The 26,233-nt window shown below is 36.1% G+C and overlaps 1 protein-coding gene across 2 annotated transcripts in view; it reads right to left on the minus strand.

The window, feature by feature from the left end:
* Positions 1–5,797: 5,797 nt before the first annotated feature.
* COP1 (COP1 E3 ubiquitin ligase) overlaps positions 5,798–26,233 on the minus strand; it is a 277,815-nt gene continuing 257,379 nt past the window's right edge. For both annotated transcript variants that reach the window (XM_063104898.1, XM_063104897.1), the window contains exons 19-20: positions 8,234–8,278; positions 5,798–6,133 (exon numbers count right to left, since the gene is read on the minus strand). In XM_063104898.1, coding sequence (XP_062960968.1) covers positions 6,116–6,133; positions 8,234–8,278 — 63 coding nt within the window. In that variant the 3' untranslated portion in view covers positions 5,798–6,115. The remainder of the gene's footprint in view (positions 6,134–8,233; positions 8,279–26,233) is intronic.

Consider the following 26,233-nt stretch of genomic DNA (forward strand, 5'->3'; position numbering starts at 1 on the left):
TGCCCACTGAAGTTAGGCTCTTACCCTCCTACAGGAACTGGGAGAAAGGGATGCTACTTCCCCTGATATCTGCATTTCAAAAAGATGACTCCCAGGTCCTTAAGGAAACATTCCTGAGTTGAAAGGCTTATTTGGCCTTATAAAGATTAATATACATTTGAAAAGGAAGGACAAAGAAATTCTGAAAGGGGAGGAGGCTGGGGTGGGAGAAGTCTTTTTCCTAATTTTCAACAGGGAGAATCAGGCCCATTATTTTTAATTTGTATTTGCCCTTCTAGTAGGGAGACAAATAATCCACCTGTTTTTCTCTCCTCTGAATTGATGGTTAGGGGCAGATTTTCAGATCTGAAAGGGACCGGAAGGGATGATTCCATCTAGGCCTCTCCTTTCAGGCAGCTGAGTATCTAAATCACTTAGGACCCATAGTTGTCTGGTCACCTCTGATGACCTCCAAGGATGGAGATGTCACTCATCTCCATTGGTAGTAACTTTCGGTGTTTTAACAACCTGACAGGTTCAAGTTCTTTCTTTTGCCTATTTGAAGTCTTGCCTGCTTGAAATTAATTATCATCAGATCCATAATATCATCAGATAATTAATTTATCATCAGGCCTAGAAGGTTCCCTAGTGTCTTAACAGATGGGGTTAAGATGTGCACACATTGACTTCCTTGAAGGTAAGTCTCAGCTGTGTCATTTAGCACCTGTTCGGTCAGTGGAGGTAAACAAGCCATGTGACTCAATATTTTTAGAATGCCACTCAAATCTTACATCCTTTATACCACCCACTTAACATTGAATAAATCTGCCTTTTTAACAATCTTTTCACTATAATATGTTCAGTATTTAACTTTTTTGAATCTGTTTTCCTTGTTTGAAAAAAACAATACTTACTTCATAGGATGACTATATTATATATAAAATATTTTTCATGTGTGTATACTGCCTCAAGCTCCATAAAGAGATCATGCCTTATATTATTTAATACATTCCATAATGCCTATCATAGAACAAGAAATAGGCTTATTAGGGGTGGTGAAGGGGGATTCTGTGGAGGCAGATTTCAGATCGGTCTAGGAAAACTACCTAACAATTAGAACCATCCTGCTAGTAGGGTCTCAGGAACCAGTGGGCTTTCAATCTTATTAATAGTTAAGCAGAGACTGTAATACTTCCCATCATGGTGTTCTCTGAGGATTGCATTGAGTAGGATATTTAATTCACTGGTTGCTTTGTAGAGTTTGGGACAGGTCTTTTGACTATGAAAGGAAAAAAAAGGGGGGGGATTCTTTACTGAAATATACTGAGACTGAGGTCATGAGGGCTAAATTTCTGTTCAAATTCATGCCCCTAGTTTCCTATTCCTCAGCCCCAGAGAAGCGATGAAACTAATGTCAAGGTTCCATGGAGATTTTTAGATAGTGGAGAAAGAAGCATGCACAATTAATTCAACACATGAAGTCACTGGACTGCCTAACCTCACATATCAAGGAGAGGTGGAGAAAGGGAGGGAAAAAGTGTTGGGACTGACAAATACGTGATTTGTGCTAATTTGAAATGGAGGAACTTTGGTCAAGGGACTTAACATCACAAACCTGACAGCCTAAGTGAAAAAGCCCACTCACATGATAGGCTTTAACCAATCATACCCTTTTGAGATATCACCATTTGGACCTGGAGGGAGCATCTGCAAGGCCATGACTAGGAGATAATCAGCTCAGGCCAGACTTCAAGGTATAAAGAAACAGAGGCAAAAGCCCCAAGTTGCTGCATCTGTCAGCTGTGGCAGGTTGCTGGCCAGTTGCTCAGATCCTTGGTCCAGTGGACAGAAACGGATTGAAATTCTCTCTCCTGGGTGTGGGCTACTCTCACACAGAGGTGGAAGCCAGTCTTGTTGAAACTCACAGGACCTTTAGCCTTAAGGGTAAGGAAATTTGAGCACTGCCTCTGCCACACTGAGAAGGGACCCAGGTATATGCCACTCTCAAGCCATATTCTCAAGGATCATCAATTACACCCCATCAGATGTACCCAGTTCTTGGTGGATGTGAGTCAGGAAAGGATCTCATGCGAGAGATGTAAGATCCCTGACCTGTTCCTAACAGGATAAAAAATAGGAGTTGTGTACAGTGTGCCCTTAAGGGATATTTGGTTTAAGTTAGGAGTAGGCTAGGACATAGAGTAATTGAAAGTGAAATTGTGTTGTGAGATACGTGTGATCAACAAACCTTGTGACTCGAGCATCAATAATTTTGTCTCCAATGGTCCTTGCCTACCAATAAGGGTCTGCGCAAAACAGACAGACTCATTCCTTTCTATCATGAAGATTTGTTACAAAGTGACCAGACAACTGGAAGGGAGTAGATGCTGGAAGGTAAGAACACCTCCCAGGTCTGTGGCCTCCACCATAGCTCCATGGATGTGACCAGTATCAGGGTCTTCCTTGATAACCAATGTCCTCTCTGCCTACAGTCACAATTGCCCTTCTCTTCTCCCATCTCTCCTGTTATGCACAGGAAGACCAGCAAAGGTGATGCTTGCTGCCAGCTGTAGCCACCTAAGTCCTACTCTGTAGAGAGAATGCACTGGGCATGTGGTAGGAAAAGGGACGTTTCAGAAATTTCACTGTGGCCATTTTCCTAAGTGAGCTTTACATTGCAGCTGTGAAGGTGGCTTTTGGTAGGTCAGCTCACATAGAAATAGGCAGACATCTTTAGAGATCCCAGGGAATAAAGGCATTTTATACACCTGTTGAAGCTTCCAGGACCACTAATCTTAACTGTTTGAACTTCCATCATCTTCAAAATTTTTTTTTTTAGCAATTCTTATACTTTATACTGCTTCATTCTTCATAATAGAAAGAAATTGAAGAGAAATAACTAAAATTTTAATATACATATGCCAATAGTGTTTGTATTCACGAAGTGCTTTTTTAATTTCCAAGAATGCCAGAGGCCTTTCTGGAGAAGACTTGTCACTGTACCATAAAGCCTCGCAATTCAGTAGTAGCACAGGAGTGCTGGGAAAAATTTGAAATTAATTTTTTCAGTGGCTTACCTTGCTTTTGAGATAGTACCTGCTTATTGCATCAGCCTTGCTGTTAATCAGCTGCTTGCATTCCTCGCTTCTGTAACCATGCTTGCTTATTGCATTAGCTGCCACCTTGACCACATGAATTCTGAGAAAATGAAACTTACAGCTGCCTTAGCCATATGAGTGCTGAGAAACTAAAACCTAAAACCCGGAAGTTTGCCTATGTAAACCCTACAACACTTGAGCTCAGGGCTCAGATTTTGGAGCACTACCTCGTCTGGGCCCACCTGCGTAATAAAATACCTGACTCTCCAACCCTCTGAGTGCCAATTGCTTCTCTGTCAAGTCCATTCCACAACAGGAGCACCACATCCCATTTCTAAGGCAGAGGCTGCCTTTCACAAGGGAGCCATGGAGCTCATGAGGAATCTCTCCTAGGGAAGTGCATGTGGAATATATCAATATTTATAAAACAAATGTATTTCACAGGTCCTCCATAGCCCTGCTTTTGTAACAAAACTCAAATTCTCCACCCTAGCAGGCTCCTCTACTTCAAACTCATCTGTTAACTCCTCTCTTCCTTGCCTACTAATGGTCCAGCTATGCTAATTTTTTTAAAGTTGTAGCTTAGTCCCATACATTTTTTGATGTCTAGTAGTTCAGTTTTTTTACAAGAACTTTATAGAGTTCTTCAATCTTTAATGTTTCGCATGCATGAGCTGTATGCTCGGGATCAAAGGCAAGCTCTCTCTGAGAAACCCCTACAAATCCACTCAAAGATTAAACTGAAACATATTTTGATAAGCCATCTTATTCTTGAGTTAGAAGTATTTTTGGTATTAAAATGTATCTTATCTTTAAGTATTAAATATTGTTATTTTTGTAAGAAATAGTAATATTGGTTTGATCTTGAAATCCTGCAGACTAATTCAAATTTAAAAATGGTTTCTATTTACAAAAATAGTTAGAAATAATGCAAATGAAACACTGCCTTCTTAAAATAATAATTTATTAAAAAATTGAGTATCTTTGATAACTAAGTGTACCTTATTGTATCCTTCTAAACATACGGAAATTAACAAGACTTCACAATGTAGACAGCTTGAAATAAAACACAAAAAACAGTGAGACCAAATAAAAATTTACAATAATCTGCTTCTACTTAAATGCATTCAAAGAAGCATTAACTCCTATTTTGAAGATTTTCTGGACACATGTGCCTAAGTAAAGAATTTATATTTGAATACTTTCTACATCTTTGCAAAAGGCCATTTATTAATCTTGGAAATGATTTCTGACTAACATTTTTCTGGCTGGTGACAGATGTAACTTTTTAATGATACTGGGTTTCCTCTCAGAATTGAGTAGAAAAGTTTATCAGGTGTTAATTCCCTGAAGTGAGTAAGATGTAATTATCTTGAAGCTCTGAGAATTGAAAAACTGCACCTAAGTTTGAGGCAAACTCATTCCGTTGGCATAACCAGACTTGAACTGATGCAAGCCTATTTTTAACCTTTATTAATTAATCCCATATAACGTGAATATTCATACATTATGTTGCAGAAATACTACTGTGTTTGGTAATGGAGTATTGCTACAGACTCTGCAGGGGGTTGTAACATAATATACAGCATAGGCATTCTATTGTTTTTCTAATGTTCAAAAGTTCCAAGTTCCAAAATACCTTGAGCCCAAGGGTTTCAGATAACAAAATGTGAACCTGTAACAGGTTTCTGCCATTTTAAGTGGAAAGATATCCTGGAATATTCTGATTACCCTCACCATTGCTTATCTTTATTTAACCAAGCTTCTACAAGTGTATTTATAAAATGTGTAGAATGTAATTGTTTACATCTTTTGCTAAAAAGTGTTCAGACTTTTAAAGTAGCGCTTTATATTACTTTTGCTTAACCTGCTGCCCTAACTACTAACTTCTTTCCTTTTACAATTTGAAAACAATTTATAAAATTAACTGACAATCTAAGAGATTATATGACTTGGAAATTTGGGTAACAGGGTTTCAAATCATTTTCCTCTAAGTCAGTGGCTGGAAAATATGGTCAAAATCTGACCCTCTGCCTATTTCCCAGCCATGCCATTTGTTCACATACTGTCTGTGGCTGCTTTCCTGCTATACTGGCAGAGTTGAATAGCTGTGACAAAGACCATAAGGCCTGAAAAGCCTGAAATATTCACTATCTGGCCCTTTACAGAAAAACTTTGCCAAACCCTGCTATAAGTCATTGTTCAGCCCAGGATGGCACTAATTAATAGCTATGACTACCTGATAACCATGATTTTTTAAAATAAGTTGGTCTGGTCTACATTTAGGGCTTATCGTGTGTGTGTGTGTATATATATATGTATGTGACATTTCAAAGGCAAACACAGAGCTAGCTGTCACAGAGACTGACATTCCCTTTCCACATTGTTTAAATGTGGTCTCAAAATGTCAACATTTTAGATCCTAAGCCAGATCCAGAGGGACTAGGGAATGTGGTATTTGTTGATGATATAAATCTGGTCAGAGAATGAAGAAAGGAATTCAAAAGTAATCTTCCCACCTACTGTAAACATTAAATTCACTGGGAGAAATCTATATACACTCATATACTTTATATTTTGTTTATGTTGATATGCATAATTCCAAAGATGTCTGGAAATATGAACCTTACAAATTATATTTACTGTCATGTGTGCTACTTCTTGAAAAGAGTAACTCTCATCACATTTGACAAAAACTTTCCCAGCTCAGCTGTGGCTCAATAAACTTTTATTATTTTTTGTTATTTATTTTTATTCAAAAGAATTTGTTTCCCTATCACAAAAATTAGATAACCACACCACCAACAGCAGCAAAGTCCGTGGAGTTACATTGATGGCGGAGAGTTCACTGGGCATTCTCAATGTCCCAATGATCATAAAGGAGGAAAAAAAGGAAAAGAAAAAAAATACTCAAAACAAATCCAAAACCCTTGATGACTTTGGGGAAAGACGTCACGTGACAGTTTCTGTTTCTTCTCTCATTTCAGCTGCAGATGTATCTCAGCAGGATCAACTACAATTTGACTTGAGTAAACCCTTCATACCAACTCTAGCACCTAATTAGGAAAAAAAGAATCTGTTCAATAAAACAGTTTTAAAATACAGAAAGTGCTTGAGTCTTTACCATATTTATATTTACCAATGGAGAACAAAAAAAAAAAAACAAAAAACCGTTTCCCAACTTGTAGAATGCTAAAGAACTTGAAGGGATTAGGCATTAATCCTTACTTACTTTCAATTCAACAATTGCATGAACTCTTTCAGATTAGTTATCTCTACAGTTAACTAGGAAGCCTTTAAGGTAAGCTATATAAAACATATGGATAAATGAACTAGCTTATGCATAGCATGAATATAACATTTTTGTAATGTATGTTGGTATCCTTCCATTTTCTTAAGAGAAAATTCAAAGTATAACTATTTAGGATTTTAATCAATTTCTTTCTTTCGATGGTAAACACTGCTTAGTGATAAAGGTATACAACAGGCTCTAAATCTTTCCCTTTCCTACTGCTTCATTCTTTTTCTAGTCAATCATCTGGTGTCGATATTCTGTTAGTTTTTAAAGTTAAAGTAATACCTTGTCATAAAAGTTGTGATATTGCTAAAACTAAAAATAAGAGGAAGCCAATGGGTAATAAATGAGAATAATTATGAGACTGTCAAAAAGGACTACATTACATGGACACTACAATTCTAGGTGGCAAAGACTGAAAGGCACAACCTTTCCCCTCCTGCTCTTCTAATGCTTGACTTTTATCTGTGCTTCTATGTTTTTTGTCTTTACATTTGGCAAGCAGACTTCTTAACATATGAGGTCTAAATGCTGCTAAACAAAATCTTAGATTTGTCAGTGAGATTCTTTAAGTACCTATGTAACTGCAGGTACATTAGTAATCTCAACTGCTCCAAAGGCCAAACTTGCTGAGGAATAAGGTACACCATTTTCAATTAATGCCTTGCCATGAGAATTAGATAAACAGAGACTGGAAGACTACTGGCAGACACTTAAATCAGAGATTCCAAGACCTACCATCTTGCTTGAGGCTCCTGGAACATAATAAACATTGATCAGTTCAAAAGCCTAATTTTCATTTAAGCTGTCTGTGGTTCTCTAAAGAGGCTGTTTAAATAGAGAAACTAGCTGCCTAAAAAAGGAGACTACCATGTAAATTAGTTTAACCAGCTAAAAGTGCAGTTCTTCTGCTTTGAGTTTGCTTATTTCGTTTCTGTAGGATGTTAGGCTTGGATTTGCTCGCTTGGTTTCTGGGTTATTCCTCACCTAGAATGAGTTGAACAAAGCCATGGCAAAAGTGGCAGGGGAAATACACAAATATTATTAAAAAAAATACTTCCTGATATTTCCAAATCAGCAGAAAATATGTGGAAAGAACAGGTACCCTTAGAATAAGTGCTGATCAAACCCATGTACTAAAAACCTCCACCAAATGGTGTTTTGTTTACAAAGTTCACTGCTTAGCTCAGGATTTACTTATCCAGTGTATCACACACAAGTGCTAAATATCCAGTGGCATAATTAGATAAAATTTTATCTCCATGAACTCTTAATTACAAAGAAAAGTATGTGGAAAACTATGTATGAATTTCTGACTGCGAGTGTGTGCCAAAGGACATTCAAGTTTTCAGAATACAGTAATGGCATAATCACATGATGAAGCAATTTTCAGTGGGACACTAAAATACTTTTTCCCCTTCTTGGCAACTGAGGAAAAACTTACTTGTCAGGGAAGAGAAGAAAGAGAAACACGAGGAAGAGAAGAATAAAAGAAGAATAAGATACATTTACATCTGGTGAATGTCTAATCATCTCCTGCTATATTTTGGACCCTCTCTACTAAATGCCCTGTGGTTTAGCTGCACTGGCATAATAGAAGCCAAAAGAGTGTTTGGCCCACAGTGAATGCTCACAGTATTCACGTTTTGCAAATAGGCAATCTATCGATCCATCCAGAATCTATCCAACCTCAACAAGTACTATCATCTCCATACTCTTTTCTCCTTCAATCAAGCCATTTCCAAGGAGATCTATGATTTGGAATGATCTCTAAGTCTCAGTGCAATTGCATATTTCCATGATTCTGTTATGGTCTAAAAATGAATCTGAATTTAAAATGGAGATGTATAAAATAGCTTACCTTAATTGTACCCTGACTGTTAGCAGCGATCAGCACATTGGACTCCTAGAAAAGAACAAGAGCTTTTAAAGTACAGAGAAGGATTTCCTGGAGGGCAGTCCAAGAGAATAATTTCCTCTTCACTCTTCTTTCTTCACTTCATCCTAAGACATCAATAGAATCTGAAGTGTAGAGCCAACTTTAACATGTTTTTAACTATGAGTTTTAAATATAAAATCCCATATTTTAAGGATTAAGTTTTAATAAAAAAATAAAGTTAGAAGCAGAGTAGAAAACATGAATGTAAAGAAAAATAAGAGGTAAAAGAATTGCCAATGGAAGGACTGCCAAGAGAAACAAAGTCTGAAATAAAACACAAATAACTTGAGAAAAACAAAATGAGCAATTGCTTCCCCAGAACACTCCTCCTTCATTCATTTTCTCCAATAAAATACCAGTAATTGATGTAAATGCTGCCAACATCTTTGGCACAAATCTCTATGAATAGACATTTGGTATTAGGAAAATAAGAAAATAGGGGCCGGATCCGTGGCTCACTTGGGAGAGTGTAGCGCTGATAGCGCCGAGGCTGCGGGTTCAGATCCTATATAGGGATGGCCGGTGCGCTCACTGGCTGAGCGCGGTGCAGACCACACTGTGCCAAGGGTTGCAATCCCCTTACCAGTCAAAAAAGAAAGAAAGAAAATAGGAATTTTCATCTGAGAGAAGACTTTCTTTTTAATTGTTCTATCACTCAGCATATGCATTTTTGATAACTTTGGTGATTACCTGAATGAGAATGTATATGGTAAAATATTTTTTATATTCTAAACCTAGGAAAAAACCATCTATCTGGAAAGTAGGAAGAGTATGAAAAGGAGTGGACAAGATGGAGTTTACCAAAGAGAATCTCAGAAAGTAGGAAGAGTTGTGACATGCCTCCTGTTGGAAACAGGGTGTCCTAACAGGACTCTGGAACTTGAAGCGTACTGAAGTCCTTTGCTGTCCAGGGTAGGCAGCTAAGAGGAGGTGAACAGACTCAAAACTGTCATGGAGTCCATATAGCTGATGGATAGACCAACTCAAAATGATAGCTATGAGAAACAGATAAAGAAGTCAAACCTCTATGAAGGATAGGACCTGTCTGAATATCTTTCAAGCTTTCTGACAAAGTGATGAAGAAAAGAAAAAAGAAAAACAAACAAACAAAAAACTCTTGGCCTGTATGCTAGGAAAGTTACTTCATACAGTCCAGCTGAATTAAAGTTTAATTTCCTTGATATAAGGAATTTGTGTTTTATAAATTTATACATTTCTATTTTTAATTTTTCCCCTTAATTTCTAGTAAAGCTTATTTTGAAAAATACTCATCTTGTTACTACTACTGGCAGATGAGAAAATAAGTTTCTTCCACTATCCTAGAATTTTTAATGGGATCAGAATACTCCTTGGATGTAGTCACTAGTGATATCAAAGGTCACAGTAGTATCAAGAAGAAATAAAGACACGTGGGCATGGGAAATGCTAAATCTTTCCCTAGCTGAGAGTTTCCCTTAAATTAGCACATGTTCTTAAACACAGTAACATGAGTACTAGAGTATTCTCTATTAGAACTAGTTTAAATATTCACTTTCAGGAATGATAGGCTATTTCTGGGATTTAATGTGCATGGAATCAATGCTTCCATATCTGGGGGAGGTGGGTTTGGGGTGAGGAGACCAGGAAGATAAATTTGGGATTTATCTACCTTTAGTGAATGGAATTTAGAAAGTGGATGGAGTGAGTTTGGGGTATCCTTAAGGAGTAAAATAATTTACCCTGAGGCTGGTCAGGAGGCAGAATTTCTATGCCTGCCTTAGAAAACAGCAAAAAGAAGTACTGTGTGGTGCAATATGGAAGTCCTTCTAGCAAAGACTTTAAACAAGCTGTGTGATATCAGAACTGCCACTAGAGAATCCAAAAATGTCTCTCCTGTAAACACCATTCAGAAATGAAGCAGAGAATAGGACTGATCCATCTAGCTGTTGTTTAAGGAAGAGAAAGACTCCAGTCTGCAAGAAAGCAACTGCGAGAAGCTACCACCACTAGATGCAGCAGCCATTAAGAACAAATCCCTCTGCTATGGGAATACATAATGTCAGAACAATAAAAAATGTGTAGCCTGAAGCTCTCTTCCTGCCATCTACTTCTAGTCACATTTCAATATAAAGGAGGAAGGCAGAGAAACCTGGTGAAGATGAGGATTCACTTGGGAGTAGTGGAGAATCCACTTTTGACAGAGATTATAAATTATGTAGCTCAAACTTCTGATTCCTGGTGGAAGGAAAACCGGGAAAAGTGTGATATATTACCTTACGGTATGAAAGATTAGGCTCAATATATCTGAGATAATTTAGCTAGATCACTACATAAGAGGGATTTGAAGTCTGTACATACTTCACTAAACCCAAGAAGGAAGGTATCTGATAACTATCCAACAAGAATAAACACTTTCTCTCTGTAAACTCAGGACTACTATGGTATTAATAGATGATGTCATGTTAGATGCTATTAGAGGGTTAACTCTAACATCTTTTCTTGTGGAAGACAGATAAATATCTCATTTAATAAAAAGCCAACATATGAACTGATTGCCTGGTTTGAATGATATTTTAGGACTGACATAAGTGACATGGAGTCCTAAGAATTCTTATAAACACTCAAAACTATTCAAAGTAACAAATAACAAAAGAAAAATAATGGCTTTACATCTCAGTATACCCCTTCCCCCCAAAGACCACGTGATTACAAAACAGTGACTTAGGACTAAACTTTCTGTCAGACAGCCAGATATTGACTTCAGATTAATTTTTGCATGCAACAGAGAATAAAACCAGATATTTTACTTCTAGCATAGAGGTCTGGAAGTGACATGTACAAGGTTATTACTGGAAGTTTTGAATAATTCTTGTTTGCACTATGGATGACTGGTAATTCCTAGCTGTAGCTATGATCTGCTAGAGCCTAATTTAAGTTCTGTGTCAGCTTGCTAAAGAAAATACAAATACCAGCTAGTAATTCTCATTATTTGCTGCAAATCTCTGCTCAAGGCTAAACTAATAAAGTATTTTTTTCTTAGTATAAAGAGATTGAGGAAAGACAATGGAAAAATTAGCAGGTCTTTTATAAAAACAGAAGATACATACACAAATATACACCACCTTACTTATAAAGTCAGCGCTATTATACTAATACTAAAACAAAACTGCATCCACTGAACAGTTTTCTCTTTATTAGCTTGCTTTAAAAAGGACCATTGTAGCCATTACATTAAAATTCTGAGGACTTACTCCTAGGGATAGACATAACTGATTTAAAATGTGAATTAATTTTACTATAGGTATAAATATATACAATGCATTTTAAATATAAAATATATAAATATATAAAAACAAACTTCCATTTCTGGCCATGACCAAATAAATGGAATAGATCTGCTCTTCTACTATAAACTAGAAAACTGAACAAAATATATAAGACAACATTGGCCCACAGGCAGTACAGAACTCTGATCCCTGAGAGAAGGAAAACAAATGAGGTGAGTCCTATAATCACTGGCTTTCTGCTGGAGGCAATTTTTCGACCTACAAAGCAGGGAAGGGGAATCTAAATAAAGCATAGTGGAATCTAAGCAAAACATAGTGGAGTTACTCACTTAGGGATAGAGATAGAAGTTCAGGGTATCTGCAGGGCAGCTGGAATTTGTAGGGCAAAGTACCACAAAAGAGGAAACTACATAGAAGTAGAGCTCCAGGAATTTGCATAGGGGTCTTCTTGATTCTGTGTCCCAATAATAAACTCCACATTCATAGGGTGAAACCACACAAGGCCAGGAAAATGAATGAAACAGGGAAAGCACAACTATTTGGAATCTATAATATCAAATCCCAGAGTTCACACAGGGCCAGGAGATGTTCAAGTTTTGATCAGTCAGAGTGAAGAGACCTCAGTGAACATTCAGGGCACTGAGCAGAGTTCCCAGAGGGGTAACACTTTACTAGTAGGGCTAAACTAGACATAAAGTAAATGCTTTTCTAGACTAGGGGTCAGCAAAGTATAGCCTGTGGGTTATATATAACATCCCATTGCCTATCTTTTGTATTCAAGTTTTACTGGAACATAAACATGGTCACTTGTTTACCTATTGTCTATGGCTGCTCTTGCATTACACTGGTACAATCAAGGATCTGCAACAGAAACCACATGGCCCATAAAGCCTGAAATATTTGCTATCTGGTCCTTTACAAAAAAAGCTTGCTGACTGCACTTTGAATTCACCCTAATAAAGTTTAAAAACAAATGTCAAAAGAATCCAGTTTATCTGAAAAAACTTAACTTTCTGTCAAAACAAACTTCAATACTCTTAAAAGAATTTAACAAAATTCAGACATCCAATAATGAAGCAAAAAACATGAACTATATAACAGGGTGTGGAGGCGACCAATAAATAGAAACAGATCCAGCAATGACAAAGGCAACAGTAAATGAGAAATTTTAAAGCAGGTATTATAATTATGTTATGAGAAAAGAAACAGAAGACATAATTATAAGAACCAAATAGAATTTCTCCACCTGAAAAGCACATTATCTAAAATAAGAAATTATTGGATAGGGATAACAACAGATAAGGCAGGGGGAAATAAAACATTGATAAATATGACAGCACAGAAAAAAACCACACAATTAAAGGACAGTGGAAAAGAGGCTGGTGGGAAAGAAGAGAGATTAGCATTTTAGTAAACTATAGGACAATGTGCAATCTAATAAAAGAAAAGGGACAGAAAAAGTATTTGAAGACATAAGGCTAAAAATTTTCCAAATTTGCAAAATACAAACCCACAAATCCAGAAGACAACAGGACAGTATCTTTAAGATGATAAAAGAAGCTGTCAATCTAGAAATATTACCTAAAAATAAAGACAAAGTAAACACATTTTCAGATAAACTAAAGCTGAGATAATTTTTCACAAGCAGACCTGCACTGTAAGAAATTGTTAAAGGATGTTTTTCTGGCAGAAGAAATATTATATCACATGAAAACTCATATCTAAAAAAGGATAAAGACTGTTGGAAATGGTCAATATGTCAGTAAATATATAAAAGATATTTGCTTTCCTTTTAACACAAAATCGTCTATTTAAAGCAAAAACAATAATAATGTATTATGGTGATTATACATAAGCAGAAGTAAAATACACCCAATAGCAAAAGCACAAAGGATAAAAGGAGAAAACAGAAGCATATTATTGTAAGGTTCTTCCATTATACGTAAAGTGATATAATATAATATGAAGATAGACTGTGAAAAGTTACACAAGAATATTATAAACTTTAGAGAAACCACCAAAAATATAAAAGAAATAGTATAGGAATAAGCCAGTAAGGGAAATAAATAAATTAAAAAAATGTTTAATTAAAAAAAACGAAAGAAATTAGGGACATGGGAACATAGAACAGATAGGACAAATAAAAAACAGCAAGATGACAGAGATAAACCCAATCATATTGATAATTAAATGTAAATGGTCTGAATACTAAAATTAAAAAGCAGAGATTATAAGAATAAATAAAAGAGCAAGAACCAACTCTGCTGTCCATAAGAAACATACTTTAAATATAAAAATGTCGATATAGAGTAAAAGGAGGGACAAAGATATACCATACAAACACTAATCATAAGAAAGCTGAAATGGCTATACTAATATCATAAAGAGTGTACTTTATGATGAAAATTATGATCAGAGATAAAGAGGGACATTTCATAATTAAATAAGGGTCAATTTACATATTTTAAAAAACCCATAAATGTATATATATATATATATATATATATATATGTGAAATAGAGCTTCAAAATACACAAAGCAAAAACTGACAAAACAGAATAAAACAACATATACATTTATTCATGTTGGGAGATTTCAACACTCTTCTCTCAATAATTCAAAGAATAAGTAGACAGAAAAATCAATAAATATGTAGAAGACTTCAACAATATTATTAAGACCAAATTGATCTAATTAACATTAACTTAATATTTATTAATATTTTACTTAAATGGCAAAATACACATTCTTTTCAAGTATATGTGAAGTCCCCAAGAAAGACCACATGCCAGATGATTAAAAAAACAAACTCAGTAAATTTAAATGGCTGAAATCATACAAGCATGTTTTCTAATGAAACAGAACTAAAGTAGAAGATAATAAACAGACATGTGGAAAAATCCCCAAATATTAAGAAATTAAAAAACATACTTTTAAATAACCCAGGGGTCAAATAAGAACTCACAGGGAAATGAAAAATGATTCTGAACTAAAAGATAACAAAAACACAACATATCAAAATTTGTATAATGCAGCTAAATAAAACAGTACTTAGATAAAATATTACTGCTTTCAATGCTTACACTGCTAAAGCAGAAATATTTAACATTAATGATATAATAATCTGCACCTTAAGCTAGAAAAAGAGCAAAATACGCACAACTTAAGTACAAGAAAGGCAGCAGTGAGAAAGTCAATAAAATAGAAACAGATGAAAATAGACAAAAATTATTAAAATGAAAAGCTCGTTCTTGGAAAAATTCAATAAAATTGATAAACCCCTGAAAAAAAGAGAGAAAATACAAACCCACAAATCGAGAAGACAACAGGACAATTAACAGTAAATTAATAATCTCAGAAACGAATGAAGGGACACTATCTATCCTACAGATATTAAAAGGATAGTCAAGGAATAAATATTATGAAAACTTTATGCCAACAGGTAAAAAAATGAACAAATTCTATGAAAGATTTAAATTCCCAAATATGACAGGAGAAAGACAGTTGTTAAATTGAGGAATAAGGAATACTTTTAAACTCAATTTATGAATCAAACAAAACCAGAGAAAAACATTATTTAAAAAAAAAAAAGAGAAACTTATTGACCAATTGCCTTTATAAACAGACATAAAAAATCTTAACAAAATACCAGTAAACAGAACTCAGCCACTTATAAAAAGAATAATGCATCATGTCTAAATGGGACTTATCCAAATATTCAAATTGGTTTTTTAAGAATAGACATGAACCAATGAAAGAGAATTGAAAGCCCAGAAACATATCTATACATGATCAACTGAGTTTCAAAACAATGGCAAGTAAGGAGAAAGTAATTTTACAAATAGTGCTGAAACAACTGTATGTATATGGAACAACTGTGTATATGAAAAAAAGTTAACCTCAATCCTTACATCCTCCCATTCCAAAAATTAATTTTAATTAACCAAAGACATAAACATAAAAGCTAAAACAATAAAACTTCTAGGAAAAAAAAACAAAGGAGAAAATCTTTGAGTTGGTAAATATTTCTTAGAATGCAAAAAACATGTACCATTAAAGAAAATAAAAACTGATAAATTGGACTTCATCAAAATTTTCAAGATACTACTCACACTTACTGCAATAAATTTTAAAAGGCTGACAACATCAAGTATTGACAAGTGTATGGGACAACTGGAATGATTTTAGAATGCTGGCAGGATTGCAAAATACACAACTTTAGAAAAAGGTCTGACAGTTTACTATAAAGTTAAAACTCACACCTATCCTACGATTTAGCAATTATACTCCTAAGTATTTATCAAAAAGAAACGGTAACACATATCCACACAAACACTTGTTTGTGAATGTTTACAGAAGCTTTATTCAAAGCAGGTCAAAACTGGACACAAGCTTAATATCCAAAATTGGTGAACAGATACATACACTTGTGGTATAACTTGTGGTACAGTCATAAAATAGAAATACTATAGGAATAAACAAGAACTACAGATACACTCGATAATACAAAAATGTCATGCTGAACAAAGTAAGCCAGACACGAAAAAAGTACATATTGTATTATTCCTTTTACATGAAAATCTAGAAGAAGCAAAACTAACCTATGGTGACAGAAAGCAGATTAGTAGTAGCATGGACTGAAGAAGGGGAGGGGACTTGCTACAAAGTAACAAAAGATAACTTTTTGGGTGATGAAAATGTTTTATATCTGAATTAAGGCAGGAGTCACACTGGTGTATATATTTGTTAAAATTCATTAAACTCAAAATGTATGTAATTTACATATATATAAACCATACTTCAATAACATCAATTTAAAATGCATAAAACAAATACACACAGGCACAAAAATGTATAAATTTACTTTAAATCCAGTATTGGTCTTTAGCAATAAAAATCTCATTATTTGTGATTTAAATATTTTCTGATTTCCCAACATAATATATATATATATATATATATATACCCCTTACCACTACCATATTTAAAAGGTCTCTAAAACCATTCAGCATAATGTGAAGACCATTCCAGTTATGAAACTAAACATTTTCCCTCCAGAATATAGTAATGGATTATCAAAAGAGGTAAATATTTTTATTCTTCTTTCCCAGTTCAATTTAAAATAAGGATCTTTTTATGTGTAAGCCTTGCTACTTACCATAATAAATACTTCTGCTCTCCATCTCCCCCCACTTTTAACCAGAATAGATACTTATTTTAAAAAGCACAGATTTCTGGAAAGATGGCAGAAAGAGGTGCCCAGAGTGTGTTCCTTCCACAGAAGAAGATCGAAATGGGCTCACTGTTACCACTGCCGCAGTCACCAGAGCCATTATCCGGTCCCAGAACTACTGCCAATTGCAGAGCAGTTCCCCCCAGACATGAGAGAGGAGGCTGCAATCAGTGCCACTATTGCTGCCACCGTGAGTTAACCCCACTGCTGCCAAGGACACCACCAATGATACCACAGATGTGAGGGAGGCAGTTGTAGCCACTGGTGCCTCTGCTGCCACTGCAAGGTAACTCCACAGCCACTGTGAACACTAGAGATGTGAAGGAGGGATTTGCAGCTGCCAGTGCCGCTGCCACTGAAAATACCATAGATGTGAGGGAGGCAGTTATAGCTGCTGGCACTGCTGCTGCTGCTGCTGCTGCAGACACTGTAGACATGAGGGAGGCAGTTGCTAACACCAGTGCTGCTGCTGGCGCCATGAGTTAGCCCTGTTGCTGCTGTGTACACCACAAACGTGAGGGAGGCAGTTGTATCTGCCTGTGCTGCTGCCACTGCTATGATATAACCCTGCTGATGCTGTGGACGGTGCAGACATGAGGGAGGTACCTGCAACTGCTGGAGCCACTGCCGCCACTATGAGGTAGCCCTGATGTTGCTGCGGACACCATAGACATGAGGGAGGCAGTTGCAGCCACTGGTGCTGCTGCCATCCCCATGAGGTAACCCAGCTGCCACCAATGACACCACAGATGCTAGGGAGGCAGCTGCAGCAGCTGGCAGTTGTAACTGCCTCCCTCACATCTGTGGTTTTTGCAGTGGCAGGTAACACTGCTGATGCTGAGGACACCATAGTTGCATGGGCCACTTATGCAGACACCACAGCCAAGCAGGCAACTGCCACCATTGTAGTGTGAGCAGCCCGCTGCCACTGGAGCCACTGCTGTCACATGGGCAGCCCACCAAAGCCAGTGCCACAGCCAGCACATCTGCAAGAGTGACCTGTTACTACAGCAGCAGCTGCAGCTGCCACTGCCACTGCCACTACCACTGTGCAGGCAGACTGCTGACCACTCAACTGCACTGATATTAGGAGGGTCACCAGCAGAATCTAGGGAAGGAGAGAAATAGAAACAGCAACTGCTCTATCAGATGACCAGACATCAATGTAGAGATACTAGAAATATGGAAAAACAAGAAAAGATGAGTCCACCAAAGGAACTCTCAAGTACCAGACCCCAAAGAGCAGGAAAACTCTTGAAATAACTGAAAAGGAATTCCGAGTAAAAATCTTAAGGAAACTCAATGAGATACAAGAAGGTGCAGTCAGAGGACACATGAACTGAGCAAAACTATCCAGGACATGAAGGAGGAAGTTTACAAAGATTGATACTTTAAAAAAGAATGTAGCAGCACTCATGCAACTGAAGAAATACCCAACGTAATAAAAAACACAACTGAGAGTTTAAGGAGCAGGCTAGAGCAAGCAGAAGAAAGAATTTCTGATCTTGAAGACAACCTCTTCAAAATAACTCAGGTGGACCAAAAAGAAAACAGAATTTTAAAAAATGAAGAAAATCTAAGAAAGATAGCACAAACATTCAAATCATGGGTATTCCTGAAGGAGGGGAGAAAGGAAAAAGCATTGAGAACATACTCAATGAAATAATAGTAGAAAATTTCCTAGGTATGGGGAGAGACATGAACTTTCAGATTCAGGAGGCTTAAAGATCCCCAAACAGATTCAGTCCAAAAAAGGTCTTCTCTGAGACACATTATAGTCAAATTGGCAAAACTCACAAAGACAAAGAGAGAATCCTAAACACAACAAGAGAAAAGCATCAAGTCACCTATAAGGTAGTCTGCATCAGACTAACAGCAGACTTCTTAACAAAAAATCTACAAGCCAGAAGAGAATGGGATGATATATTCAAGATACTAAAAGAAAAAAACTGCCAGCCAAGAATACTATAACCAGGGAGGCTATCCTTCAGAAATGAAGGAGAAATAGTATATTTCCAAGAAAAACAAAAACTGCAGGAGTTCACCACCACACAACCAGCCCTACAAGAAATCCTCAAGGGGATACTGTACCAGGTATCTGAAAAACACCCATCACTACCATGAATACACAAGAACTAAACCCACCAGTAGAACAAAAATGCTAATGATAAAGAGAAATAAACTTTATCTAATCACCTCAAGACACCAACAAACACAGAAGACAAACAATAAAGGAAAAGAAAGAAACAAAAGATATTTGAAACATCCAAACGAAAACTGAAAAAATGCTGGGAGTAAGAAAATACCTTTCAATAACAAACCTAAATGTAAACTGATTAAATTCCCCACGCAAAATACACAGACTGGCTGATTGGATTAAAGAGCTAGATCCAAAAAAAAAAAGAAAAGAAAAGAAAAGAAAAGCTAGATCCAACTATATGCTGTCTGCAAGAGACTCATCTCACATATAAAGACACACACAGACTAAGAGTAAAGGGATGGAAAAAGATATACCAAGCAAACAGAAACCCCAAACAACCAGAAGTAGATATTCTTATATTGGATAAAATAGATGTTAAAACAAAAACTATAAGAAGAGACAAAGAAGGCCTATTCAGCCAGAAGACCAAGAAGACATAACAATCAGAAACATATATGCACCCCAAACCAGAGCACCTAGATATATATAGCAAATAGAAAGAGACCAGACCCCAATACGATAATAGGAGGGGACTGAACACCCCTCTCTCAACAATGGACAGATAATCCAGGCAATAAATCAACAGAAAAACACAGGATTTAAACTACACTTTAGACTAACTAGACTTGACAAATATCTACAGAACAGTTCATATAACAACCACAGAATATATATTCTTCTTATCAGCACAGGGAATATTCTCCAGCAAAGACCACAAGTTAGGTCACAAACCAAGTCATAACAAATTAAAAAGAACTGAAATTATTTAAAGCATCTTTTCAGACCACAACAGATTAAAACTAGAAATCAATAACAAGCACAACTCTGGAAACTATACAAACACATGGAAATTAAACAACTTGCTCCTCAACTAACTATGGGTACAAGAAGAAATTAAACAGGAAGTCAAAAAATTTCTTGAAGCTAATGAAAATAAAGATACATCATACCAAAACTGTGGAATACTGCAAAAGCAGTACTAGAGGCAAATTTATTGCAATAAATGCTTACATCAAAAGAATGGAAAGACTTCAAATAAGCAACCTAACACTATGCTTCAAAGATCTTGAAAAACAACAACAATCCAATCCTAAAGGTAGTAGACGGAAAGAAATAATTAAGACCAGAGCAGAATTAAATGAAATAGAGATCCAAAAAATGATAAAAAAGATCAACAAAACAAAAAGTTGGTTTTTTAGAAGATAAATAAAATAGACAAACCATTAGCAAGATTAACAAAAAAAAAAAAAAAAAAAAAGACCCAAATAACAAATATCAGAAATGAAAAAGGAGACATTACAACTGATACCACAGAAATACAAAGAATCATTAGAGACTATTATAAACTGTATGACAACATATGAAAATCCGGAAGATATGGATAAGTTTCTGGACACATACAAACTACCCAGACTGAACCAAGAAGAGGTAGAAAACCTGAACAGACCAATAACAAGCAACAATATTGAAGTAGTAATCAGCAATCTTCCAACAAAGAAAAGTCCAGGTCTGGATGGCTTTACACCTGAATTCTACTAAACCTTTAAAGAGGAATTCATACCAATTCTCCTCAAACTATTCCAAAAAACTGAAACAGAAGCCATTCTCCCAAACTCATTCTATGAGGCCAACATAACTCTGATACCAAAACCAGATAAAGACACACACACAAAAAAGAAAATTATGGGCCAATATCCTTGATGAACACAGATGAAAAAATCCTCAACAAAATATTGGCAATCAGAATACAGCAACACATCAAAAAAAATTATATGCCACGATCAAGTGGTATTCATCCCAGGGAAGCTAGGATGGTTTAACATATGAAAGTTAGTAACTAATGTGATACATCAAATCAATAAACTTAAGGACAAAAACCATATGATTATCTCAATAGATGCTGAAAAAGCATTTGACAAAATTCAACACCCTTTCATGATAAAGACTCTCAACAAATTAGGTATAGAAGGAAAGTATCTCAACACAATAAAAGCCATCTATGACAAGCCAACCACCAGTATCATTCTGAATTGGGAAAAACTGAAGGCTTTTCCTTTAAGAACAGGAACCAGACAAGGATGTCCACTCTCATCACTACTATTTAATATAGTACTGGAGGTACTAGCCAGAGTAATCAGGCAAGAGAAAGAAATAAAGGGCATCCAGATTGGAGAAGATGAAGTCAAACTGTCCCTATTTGCTGATGACATGTTACTATATATAGAAGAACCTAAATACTATCAAAAAACTCCTACAGCTGGTTACTAATTTCAGTAACATTGCAGGATACAAAATAAATGCCCCCAAATCAGTTGCATTTGTATTCTCCAATAATGAGCTAACAGAAAGAGAAATCAAGAAAGTAAGCCCATTTACGACACACACACACACACACACACACACACACACACACACACACACACACACACACACACACACACACACACACACACACACACACACACACACACACACACACACACACACACACACACACACACACACACACACACACACCTAGAAATCAATTTAACCAAGGAGGTGAAAGATCTCTACAATGAGAACTACAAACCACTATTGAAAGAAATTAAAAATGACACAAAATGATGGAAAGACATTCCATGCTCTTGGATTGGAAGAATTAACATTGTGAAAATGTCTATACTACTCAAAGCAATCTACAGATTCAATACAATCCCCATCAAAATACGAATGACATTCTTCACAGACATGCAAAAAACAATCCCAACATTCATATGGAACAGTAGAAGACCCCGAATAGCCAAAGCAATCCTAAGCAAAAAACATAAAGCCAGAAGTATAACATTAACCAACTTCAAATTATACTACAAAGCTATAGTAACCAAAACATCATGGTACTGGCAGAAAACAGACACTTAGACCAGTGGAGCAGAACAGAGAACCCAGAAATCACTCCTTACACTTACAGCCATCTGATATTTGACAAAGGGAACAAAAACATGCACTGGGGGAAAGACTGCCTCTTGAGTAAATGGTGCTGGGAAACATGGATATCCATATGTAGAAGAATGAAACTAGACATGCACCTCTCACTGTATACTAAAATCAACTCAAAATGGATTAAAGACTTAAGTATAAGATGTGAAACTGTAAAATTACTAAGGGAAAATATAGATGAAACACTTCAGGAACTAGGTCTGGGCACAGACTTTATGAATATGAGCCTGAAAGCACAAGCAACGAAAGAAAAAATAAACAGGACTATATCAAACTCAAAAGCTTCTGCACAGCAAAGGAAATAATCAAGAGAGTGAAACAACAACCTACAGAGTGGGAGAAAATGTTTGCTAACTGTGCACCTGACAAAGGATTAATATCCAATATATACAAGGAACTGAAGCAATTATACAGTAAAAAAACAAATAACTCAATTAAAAATGTGCAAAGGAACTGAATAGACATTTTTCAAAGGAAGACATACAAATGGTCAATAGGTACATGAAAAAATGCTCAACATCACTAGTCATCAGGGAAATACAAATTAAAACCACACTGAGATATCATCTCACCCCACTTAAACTGGGTATAATCAAAAAGAATGAGAATAACAAATGCTGGTGAGGATGCAGAGAGAAGGGAATGCTCCCTACACTGTTGGTGGGACTGTAAATTAGTACAACCACTATGGAAAACAGTATGGAAGTTTCTCAAACAACTACAGAGAGATCCTCGATATGATTCAGCAATCCTACTTCTGCATATATACCCAAAGGAATGGAAATTATCATGTAGAAGGGATACCTGCACTCCCATGTCCATCGCAGCTCTGCTCACAATGGCCAAGATAGGGAACCAACCTAAATGTCTATCGATGGATGATTGGATAAGGAAACTCTGGCATATATCCACCATGGAATACTACTCTGCCATAGAAAAGAATGAAATTCTCCCATTTGCAACAACATGGATGAACTTGGAGAAACTTATGTTGAGTGAAATAAGCAAAGCACGGAGGGATTAATGCTATATGTACTCTTTCATAAGTGGGGGATAAGCAATAAAGAAGAAAGGAAAGAAAGACCGCAGTGGTGTATTGGACTTGCAGAGGGAGAGAACATACCTAGGGATACAAAGTGGCGGTGGGAAACAGGGATGGGGAAGGAGATCGGGGATAAATGAGGGGATAATTGGGTGGGGGACATGGGTTATAATCACGACTTGTCGTAATGGACATGTTGACAGTATGGATCTGGGCATCACATCTTATGCACGAGTTGTGACAATTTGCTTTGTACCCAATGAATATTCATAACTAATAAAATAAACACATAAATAAATACAATCACACCAGCTGACAAAAAGTTTGTCAAAGAAAATGAATGATAGTTACATATTTAACAAATTACACAATATATATAATGATTATTATACTCTAAAACAATTGTATGCAGTTAATGTTTGATTAAAATATTTACATCAATGATGCTTTGCAGATTGCTTCAAAGTCTTTTTGTGTTTTGATTCTTTAAAAAGATCAACACAATTTGCAAACCTTTATCTAGACTGACCGAGAAAAAAGAAAAGACAGAAATTACTAAAAAAAAAAAAAAAAAAAGTAATAATGTTCTTCAGCATTAATTTATGCATAAGAACACTTAGCAAGTTGAGAGTTGAAAAAAACTTCCTTGTAAGTATGTCTACAAAAACCGTCACACAGCAGACATACTTAATGGTGACATATTCAAAAGTTTTCCTTTTGGTGAGGAATAAGACAAATATGCCAGATATGATTAGTTCTATTTAAAATTACACTAAAGATTCTAGCAGTTGAAATAAGACACAATGAATAAAAGATATAAGGGTGTAAGTATTAGAAAGGTAGACATTAAACTTGCATTATTTGTGGATGATACTGTCTACATAAAAAAATCCAAAAAAGGTCAAAATGGATAACTAAAATTAAGAGCGTTTAGCAAGATTGCTAGATTAAAAAATGGGGACAACAGTGTATTCTTCAAGGATTACTGTGACACCTTAATTTTTTAAAAAAATTTATTGTTTTACTTGAATAACTAATATACATATGTGGTAAAAAAATTTAAACAACACCAAAGAGTGGAGGAAAAATGAGGGTCTCTCATCTCCCCATTCCTGAGTCAATTACAGTTGGCCCCCTGTATCTGCAGGCTCTCCACCCAAGGATTCAACCAACTGCAGATCAAAAATATTTTTAAAAAATAAAAAATAAAAATACAACAATAAAAACACAAATAAAAGAAAATACAGTATACCTATTACTAACATACCATTTACATGTATTAGGTATTATGAGTAATGCAGAAATGATTTAAATTATATGGAAGGATTGCATAAGTTACATGCAAATACTACATCATTTAATATAATGGACTTGAGCATCCGTGGATTTTGGTATCCTTGCGGGCAGAGGTAGGTGTTAGGTGTGGGGTCCTGGAACCAATCCCCTGCAGAGAGATACCAAGGGATGACTGTACTATCATCAGATTTAAAATCTTTCCAGATAAACTACCATCATTACTGTGAACTTGATTCGTATGGTAGATCAAGTACATCTTCAGGGCTTTCTCAAAATGTAAATAGTCAGGAGTTTTCTATCTGGTGATTCTATCCTCTCCTTATCTTATTTTGTGTTTCAGTTTTAAGGAACAACCAGACTTCCAACTTGGGATCCCATACCTATTAAAGTGGAAAGTCAAACTTTATATTCAATTCTAAGACTCTTGATCACCTAAGAGGTGAAAAAAAACTTAAGAGTTCACTTATGTATTTGTGGATATGTCAGTAATTGGCTTTCAGGATGAAATGGGTCAGAACTATATAAGACCATCTGTATCCCTAAGATGAGATTAACAAAACCCATACGCAAAACATAAATGCTGTATAGACAGAGGAGAAGAGTGGAATAAACAGTTTCTGTAGTCAGAAAGACTTGAATTCAAAGCTCTAACACTTCCAGACTTTGTCATCATGGGCGAGTTACTTAACCTTTCTGAATCTCCATCTCCTCAACTATAAAACAATGCTAATAAAACTGAGGTAACAGAACTCTTACAATCAAATGAGACATACACCTAAGCGCCTGACACAAAGCATGCATCTTATAAATTATCGTTCTTTAAGTGAGAGAAAGCCACTCCTAGCTTTTGTTTTCAAGAAAGACAAGCAAAAGAGCCCAAAATGATCAAAGGGGTAGGAAGAAAACCAGAAGATTATTATGGAGATCAAAAGAAGAGTTAAGAAAGAGAAGACAGCCAAAACTGTCAAAAATCATAAGGAGATGAAAAAATTGCTTATAATAAAAGATTATTGGATTTGGCCATTAGATGGTATATTGATGACCTCAAGAGCAATTTTTGTACAGGTCCCTGGCTAATAGCCTTTAGAAACTGGCTCTGACAGAAACTTCTCCAGAAAGATTTCCCTGACCTTCAAGGTGATATGGTGTGATAGTTAATTTTAGGTGTCAATTTGACTGGATTAAGGGATACCTAGACAGCTAATAAAGCACTAGGTATGTCTGTGACTGTCTTTCCAGAAGAGACTGGCATGTGTTGGTGGACTGAGTCGGGAAGACCCACCCTCAATGTTGGTGGGCACCATCCAAGTGGCTGGGGGACTGGAGAGAACAAAAAAGTAGGGGAAAGGCAAATTAGCTCTCACTCTCTCTCCTGAGCTCAGACACCCTTTTCCTGACGTGGACATCAGAACCCCAGGTTCTCCAGCCTTTGTAGTCTGGGACTAGTACAAGCAGCCCCTGAGTTTTCAGGCCTAGGCCTAGAGTCACATCATTGGCTTCCCTGGTTCCGAGGCCTTCAGACTGGGACAGAACCATGCTACCAGCCTCCTTGGCCTATGGTGGGATTTAGCTTTCATAATTGCGTGAGCCAATTCTAATAAATTCCCTCTCATCTATCTCTATCTATATATCCCCTTGTTTCTGTCTCTCTGGAGAACTCAGAGATATAAGGTAAGCCTCCAACTGATTCCATAGAGAGAATAAACTTTCATCATAACAGCACTTGCATGATACTATAGTGGCTTTAGCATAAAGATTACTAATTCTATGCCATTTTATTCATCCATCATTATCATTACAGTAGATATCACATGCCAGATACTGTGCTGGGTACTGAAATTCTGAAGGGGAATAAGACACAATGTCTGATCCTGAGATTATCGACCAGCAAGGGAAGTGGACTTTT

The sequence above is a fragment of the Cynocephalus volans genome, chromosome 8 (assembly GCF_027409185.1).
Source record: "Cynocephalus volans isolate mCynVol1 chromosome 8, mCynVol1.pri, whole genome shotgun sequence".
NCBI classification, from domain to species: Eukaryota; Metazoa; Chordata; class Mammalia; order Dermoptera; family Cynocephalidae; genus Cynocephalus; species Cynocephalus volans.